Below are 8,056 nucleotides of genomic sequence, written 5' to 3'. Positions count from 1 at the left end.
AACCAATAAACTATACCATTTTATATTAGTTGTTGTTTAGTGGCAAATTATTAATATATATTATATTAATATAAATATAAATAATAATTTTATTTTTAAAAATAAAAAAATTTTATTTTAAATATTTTTTCCATAATCAATTGTTAATTTAATAATATAAATATATATTTATAATGATGGAGCCCATTAATATATCGTTTAGTAGCGAAAATATTAATATTGATAATATGAATATTAATATTAATAAAACAAGAAAGAAAACCAACTCTATCAATAGCAATACAAGCGACAATCCAAATTTAAAATGTTATTATCATGATCTTAATGATTTAATAACATATTGTTTAGATTGCTCAAAAATGGTGTGTGTACAATGTATTGTAAGCAGTGATCATACTGGTCATAAATATGCGGAAATTTCAAAACAATTTGCTTCAAATGTATTGGATAAGTTTAAAAATCAAAAATATCAAAATTTAGTTGGTTTCAGAGAAAGTGACAGATATATTAAAAATGCAGTAGATTATTGTTATTCAGAATGTGATACTATTTTTAAAAATAATTGCCAAAATGTTCGTGATCAATTCAAAGAAATTCGTGATCACCTGGATAATTTAGAAAATCAAGTCATTGAACAATTAAAAATCACCTATCAAAAAAATTTAGATTCAAAGCATACTTTCAAATCTCAATTGGATTTTGACACAAAGAAAATAGACTCTATCATTAATAGACACCAAAATAAAATCAAAGACTATTCAATTGACAATGTATTTAATTTTGAAACCAAACAACATATAGAAATAATTAAAGACAGTGACTTGTGTGACCCAATTATCAAAAAAAGAGAACAAACCCAAACCATTTCATTTGAACAGGATATTTTAACCTTTGATACCAACCTAATAAATACAATAAAAGACTCCATTTCAAATATTGTGCAAATAAAAACTGAAAAATATAAAGATAATAAAAATAAAAAACATCTAATGATGAACAAAATCATTCAACGTAAATATTATGGAAAAAAAATCATGTTTTTAAATGTTGCGATACTAACCCTTTTTATTTATTAATTAAATTTAGCATATAATATAAACTACTATTTATGTCATGGTGAACCAATACCAAGTGGAATTACATCGATTGCATTGGACAGTAGATTTAGTTTTAATAGTTTGGAGGTACCAAGCACTGTTGATAGATTGCTTCTTTGCAATGGATTTAATTTGTCGCTTTCTGATTTTAAAATACCACCATCAATTAAAACATTAAGAATAGGTGATATTAAGCAGCCACTAGAACCATTTTCCGGAATTCCTTCATCTGTAACCGAACTTCATTTGTGCGATGGATTTAATCATTCGATTGAAGAGAATATGATACCCTCATCAGTTAAAAGATTGAATATATATGACATTAAACAACCATTATCTATGTACTCTATCCCGCAATCAGTTGAAGAGCTAACCCTCTGTGACTCCTTTAATCAATCCATTGGTGCCTTTGTTATTCCAGATTCTGTTAAAGTGCTTTCTCTTGGTGATATAAAGCATAGAGTAATGAACGAGTTTATTCCATCAAGCGTTAAAAAAATACGTCTATATGATGGTTATACCCATTCAATACCACAAAATATCAATGATTCAATAGAATCACTTGTGCTCTTTAATGTTGTTGACCAACATCTTGAAATCCCCGAATCCATTAAAGAACTTCATCTTTGTGACGGCTTTAATCATCCAATCTCTTCAAACCTATTACCAAACAAAAATTTAGAGAAATTAGTGGTCTATAATATTAGAAAACCATTAGAAATTGATTCTATTCCACCTACCGTAAAATCTATTGTATTCTTTGGCTACAACCATCCATTACTACCTGGTACTATAAAAGATACTGTAAAATCAATTTATTTTAATAACTATAACTATCATTTAGATAATAATATTATACCAAATAATATTGAAATAATTAAAAAATAATAACATTAATATTTTAGTTTTTTTTTAAAATAAAATAAAATAAAATAAAATAAAATTTTGTAAATACTTTTTCTTTAATTAATTTGTGTTTATTTCTTTTCTATATCTATCGTATTATTACTATTATTAGTATTATTAGCACCACTATTATTATTGCTGCTATTATTATTATTTTGATTTTGATTTTGATTTACAAAATTTACTACTATTTCATTTGAAACTATTAATTGTTTATGAAGATTTGATAAAGTTGATACATTATTTATTAATTTATTTAAATTATAATTTAAAAATTGGTAATCATCATTATTATTCATTGTGTGATGTAAAGATATTTAATTCCCAGTGAAAGGGTTTTTTTAAAAAAAATAAAATTTTAAATATTTTTTAAAAAAAATAAATTTTTTTGTTTTTTTTTTAAAAAATATTTAAAAAATCAAATAAAAAGTCAAAATTTCTTTTAATAGTATATTTTTAAATATAATTAATAATATTCTTTTAAATTCAATTAAAATAACAATTATAACAAATTATAAATAATAATTTACTCTTTCGAAAAAAATAAATAAAAAAAATAATAAAAAAAATAAAAAAATAAACGACACAAAAAAAAAATTTTAAATTTTATTTTTTTTTTTTTATTAAAATTTTATTATTTTTTTTTTTTTAAAATTTTTTTTTTTTTTTTGATTTGTTTTGAAAAATTATTTATATAATAAATAATACATTTTTGTAATAATAATTTAATAATAATACTTATAATAATATTATAATAATAAAAATAATAATAGTAATTAGCGTATAAGGCTAATTATTTTAATAATTAGAGTTTTTAAAATTTTTTTCTTTAAATACCTTTTTTAATAAATCTATCTTATATCAATTTTAATATTTAAATATATTAAATAGACCCGCTATCACCACCATTACCACCCACATTAAAAATAGTAATAACATAATTAATACAAACACACCAAAAATTTTAAAAAAAAATAATATAAATAATAATAATAATAATAAAAAAAAAAAGAATTATATATTTTATTCCCACACCTAACACAAAAAAAAAATAATAAATATTTATTTAAAATAGAGAAATAATAAAATATAGTTATAATAATTCCCTCTCACTCTCATATAAAACTATACAATCTTTATATCCCGAATCCAATAGAAAACAATCAATCAGCTAGAAAATAGATTATAGTAATAAAATATTATAATAACAGTAATAGCAATAAATAATAATAATAATAATCTTAAATTTTTAAAAAAATTAATATTTTGAAAGTAATAAAATATTAATTTTTTAGAAATAACATAAATTAAAAAATTAAAGTTTTTAAATAACAACCATCTTTAATAATTAAGATATAAAATTTATATAAATTTTATATTTTATTATTAGATTCTATATATATATATGTCAAAAAAACTATTATTTGATCAATTTCTTTTAGTATCATTAAAGGAAGGTAAGTTCATCAGTTTATACATACATAGATTTAAAGAGTTGATTTTAATATAATTTAATATTTTAGACAAAGATGGAGCAAATGGTAATTCAACAATTATACCATATGTAAAAGATGTATATCCACCAGATAGTGTCGATCCAAATGTACCATTGTTTTGTTTTCCCGAAGAGATAGATAGGTCATATATTCAATTCAATGGAAATAAATTAGCTGACAGTATGTTTACATTTGTATTAACAGATCGTGAAGGTAGACAACAATTTGGATTTACAAAGAGAATAATCACATCAACCAATGGAAATAAGATATTGGAATGTCTTTGTATTATTAGTCATCATGCTTGGTCAAGCACATTTGGTTCAATGCTGGAAATTTTAGAAACTAGATATAGAGTTTCAATAGAGGAGATTCATAACTTTTTAGCAGCATCCTTATTATCTGTAATACCGGCACCTGGTGATTCTTTCACAGTTTATATTTATGACAATCCATTCCTTTCAGCAAAATCATCCAATTTACCTGTATCCTACACATTAAAAAGACCTGTATCAACTGATAAATCATCTTTACATGATGTAAGTAATAATATACAAATGACGATGATTGATGATTGATGATTGATGATGATGATGGTAATAGTAACACAATTGTTAACTAACTATAACTTTATAATATTAATAGGGAACTTTACAACCATTAATTGAAACATTAAGCTCACAGAAAATATTATATTTATTTATTTCACTATTATTTGAAAGAAGGGTTATTATATACTCTGAAAATATTACAAGGGTTAGCAAGTTTATCAATGCAATTGTATCACTATTGGATCCATTTTCGTGGCAACATATTTTTATTCCAATTTTACCAAGAACATTATTGGACTATTGTACAGCACCAATGCCTTTTATTATTGGTATTCATTCTTCATTATTTGCCCCAATTAGAAGGAAACCATTAAATGAAATTGTATTTGTTGATTTAGATAAAGACTCAGTTTTACCATTACCTGAGGATATTGCAATTTTTCCAGCAGTTTTATTACAACCATTAAAGCAATGTTTGGATATACAAATGATGGATTGGAAAAGTAAGTTAGTTATTTGTTTTTTAAATTAAAATTTTAATACTAATCTTTTTTTTATGATCATAATAATATTTAGAAAATAAACATTATGATAATAGAAATATTGTTGATACTTTTAGAAGATTTTTTGTTACAATTCTAGGTACCTATAGAAGATTCTTTTTAAAGGATATGGATAAAAAGAAAATGATTTTTGATAAGGTTTCATTTATTGATTCACAACTAATAACCCCAACCAAAGTAAATATTCTACATAATATTTATTATATTGTTAAATATTATTTTACTAACATCTATTATTTATCTAGTTTTTTACTGTATTTTGTGCATCACAAATGTTTGAAAGATTTATAGCAGAAAGAGAAGAATATTACTTTCAAGGTGTTACACCACCAGGTGTATTTGAAAAGGATGTTATTATTTATGATTTAAAACATCCAGTTACTGCATCAATTAATAATACTTTAAGAAATAAAGAAAAAGAAAAGGAAAAAGAAAAGGAAAGAGAAAAACAATTAAAACAACAACAATTAAAAGAAAAACAAGAAAGATTAGAAAGACAACAACAATTATTACAACAACATCAACAATCATTAACTGTTGTTAAATCCCCTGTAAATTCAGCTGTAAATAGTAGTAAATTTAATGGTAGTGTTGATAGATCTTTCCTGGCTTCGTTAATGGGTATAAATAATAATAATAATAATCAACAACAGCCATCTCAGCCATCGCAACAACAACCACAACAGCCAATTAATAAGGCCAAAACCGTCACAATTGCTGATTTACAAAAGCAACAACAACCACCACAATCACCACAGCATTCAAACTTACTTACAACGGCATTAAGTGTTCAAAAATCAAATTTAGCATCATTAGCCAATGGTATACTGAATGCAGCATCAATTACAAAGAGTCAATCATCATCATTTACTTTAGGTAGTCCTTCGATGAATAGCGATAATAATAAGTCAACTTTAAAAACTTCAGTATCCCACCATAAATCATTATCAGATTTGGCAAATAATAATAACCCAGTTCAACAATTTTCACAACAATTACAACAACAACAACAACAACATAATCAAACAACATCTTCAAATCTTAATAGTAGCAATAGTGCATTAAATACAGTCGAAAGAAAATTAATTCAACAAAGCGAATCAGTATCAAAATTACCATCATTAGTATTAAATGGTTTAACAAAGAGTAGATCATCATCATCAGCAGCATCAACTGGTATGAGTAATAGTGCTAGTGGAGTTTTAAAAAGCGCAAGACCATTACGTTCATTTATACCAATGAAATCAGTTCCATTTAATTTGTTGCATCAAAAATTCTCACCTGAAGATAAGCATCGTTTGGTTGTTGAAGACCTTTACGAGTTTTTATACCCTCAATCACCAACAGTTCCACATAAAATTATAATTTCACAACCAACCAACGGCAGAAAAGAAGGCACCTATTCCTCCCCAAGTGTACCAACTTGTAAACCATCATCAATTACAATTACAAATGCTTCAATGTTAACACTCAATAATCAAAACTATATACCAACAAATTCAGAATTTGAAGCTCTTAAAAAATCAATGTCTGTTGACAAAAATCTATTTAAAATACCAGAAGCACCAAATCAATTTTCAATCCCACTTCCAATTTCGAAGAAATCGAGTTTAAATAACTCGAACAATAGTTTAAATAATAGCAGTGGAAGTTTAAATAATTCAGGTAGCAATATAATTAATAATAACCTTGATAATAGTAATGGATTAAAAATTATGCCACCTCCAGCATCCCCAAATCCAGTTTCCCACCATCAACATTTACCACATCTTCACCATCACAGAGGACATCATAGATCATATTCGACAGCAAACCCAATCGTTAGAACATCTAGCTTATTAGGTTCATCATTTGATCCAAACCAAAGTAGTAACGATACTACTAATCATAGCGAATTTCCACAAGCAACTCCATCACAAGTTCAAGAAGTTTTAAATACAAACCTTAAACACTCAACCTCATTACCAAAAGTTTCACATCCAGTTAAATTGTCAGAATCATCAAATAATCCCTTACCAAACTTTATAACCAGCAATACACCAAATGAAAGCTCAAATAACACAATTAACTCCACCGATTATTTTAACCCACTTCCTCCACTTTCCTCAACTATTGGCAGTGTCTCATCAGCAATTAATGTTAGTGGTTCATCACCAATGCCCCCTATTATTTCTACTCCAACCGGTTCAATAACTAATAGCAATAACAATACTGCCTCAAGTGGCAGCAGCTTCTTTTCAAACAATCCATTAGAAACCCATATTGCAACCTCACCACTACCAGCACCAACAGCAACAGCAGAAAAAAGTTCAAGTGGTAGTAAATTTTTTAGTGATGGTTGGCCATTAGGTGAACCAACTTTAACTCCACAAATTAATCAAGATATACAACAACAATTAAACCAACAACAAAGTCAATTACCAGCAATGGTAAACCAATCTGGTGAATTTTTTTCACCATTTGTATCTCATGTAACATCACAATCACCAGCCCCAACTCAACAAAATATTAATAATAACAACAATAATAATATTAATATTAACAACAGTAGTAATAACATAACAAACAATACAAACACTAGTACATGCAGTAGCTTTTCTTCAACAAGCTCGGTTTTACCACCTTTATTAAACAGCTCTAGTATAATACCACCACCATCATATCACTCTTCAAACTTTTTTGACCAATCTCCACTTTCACAATCAAATAATTTTAATGATTTTGGACCACCAACTCCCTCCTATCATATAAATTCCTCAACAAGTAATCCTGGTACTTTTATTCAACAACAAAATAACAACTCCAGTAATAATAACCCCCTACCACCATTGAATACAAGTGTTAACAATATCAACCAATCATCAAACAAAACCGTAATTAATGAAAATGATTTAGACGAATTCGATTTATTTGTATCTTTAAGAAACAAAAATAAAAATTAAAATAAAAATAAATTTTAAATATTTAATTTATTTACCCAATATACTATATAATCTACTTTTTAATATTTATTTTTTCAATTTGTTATGTCTTATTTAAATTTTAGTACTAAAGTAATTGAACATTTAATCATTAAAAATATTCAACTTTCAAATAGAATTGATGAATTAAATAAAGGTAAAGAAGATATAATCACTAGAAATATTCAACTATCAAATAGGATTGATGAATTACAAAAAGGTATAATATTTATAAAAAAAGTGGTATATTCAATATTAAGTCTATTTTTATTTTTTTTTGAAATTATATAATTATTTTTTTTAAAATTAAAAATTAAAATTAAAAATTAATTTTATTAATTTAAGTAACTTAAATTTATGTAATTTCACCAAATTTTTATTTTTTTTTTTCCATTTTTTATTTTAATTTTATTTTTTTCACCATTATTTTAAAATAATTTTTTTTATATTTATTAAAAAGTTATATACTTTAAATATTTAGGA

General features: G+C 24.8%; 3 protein-coding genes across 3 annotated transcripts; 2 read left to right on the top strand and 1 right to left on the bottom strand.

The window, feature by feature from the left end:
- Positions 1-227: 227 nt before the first annotated feature.
- Positions 228-1,985, top strand: DICPUDRAFT_150171 (uncharacterized protein; the record flags this gene model as incomplete). Its single annotated transcript, XM_003286178.1, has 2 exons — positions 228-1,011; positions 1,087-1,985. 2 exons carry the CDS (start codon positions 228-230, stop codon positions 1,983-1,985), a joined length of 1,683 nt encoding a protein of 560 aa, XP_003286226.1.
- Positions 1,986-2,074: 89 nt separating this feature from the next.
- Positions 2,075-2,302, bottom strand: DICPUDRAFT_150170 (uncharacterized protein; the record flags this gene model as incomplete). Its single annotated transcript, XM_003286160.1, has 1 exon — positions 2,075-2,302. The coding sequence occupies one exon, from the start codon at positions 2,300-2,302 to the stop codon at positions 2,075-2,077; it is 228 nt and encodes a 75-aa protein (XP_003286208.1).
- A 1,106-nt stretch (positions 2,303-3,408) lies between these two features.
- DICPUDRAFT_77109 (uncharacterized protein) lies at positions 3,409-7,555 on the top strand (the record flags this gene model as incomplete). The annotated part of the gene is made up of 5 exons (XM_003286177.1): positions 3,409-3,460; positions 3,527-4,038; positions 4,145-4,553; positions 4,627-4,790; positions 4,859-7,555. 5 exons carry the CDS (start codon positions 3,409-3,411, stop codon positions 7,553-7,555), a joined length of 3,834 nt encoding a protein of 1,277 aa, XP_003286225.1.
- Between the last annotated feature and the right edge of the window lie 501 nt (positions 7,556-8,056).

Source organism: Dictyostelium purpureum, assembly GCF_000190715.1.
Source record: "Dictyostelium purpureum unplaced genomic scaffold DICPUscaffold_64, whole genome shotgun sequence".
In the NCBI taxonomy this organism is placed as follows: Eukaryota; Evosea; class Eumycetozoa; order Dictyosteliales; family Dictyosteliaceae; genus Dictyostelium; species Dictyostelium purpureum.
The sequence above is the reverse complement of the archived record's forward strand: the minus strand, read 5'-3'. Positions and strand labels throughout refer to the sequence as shown.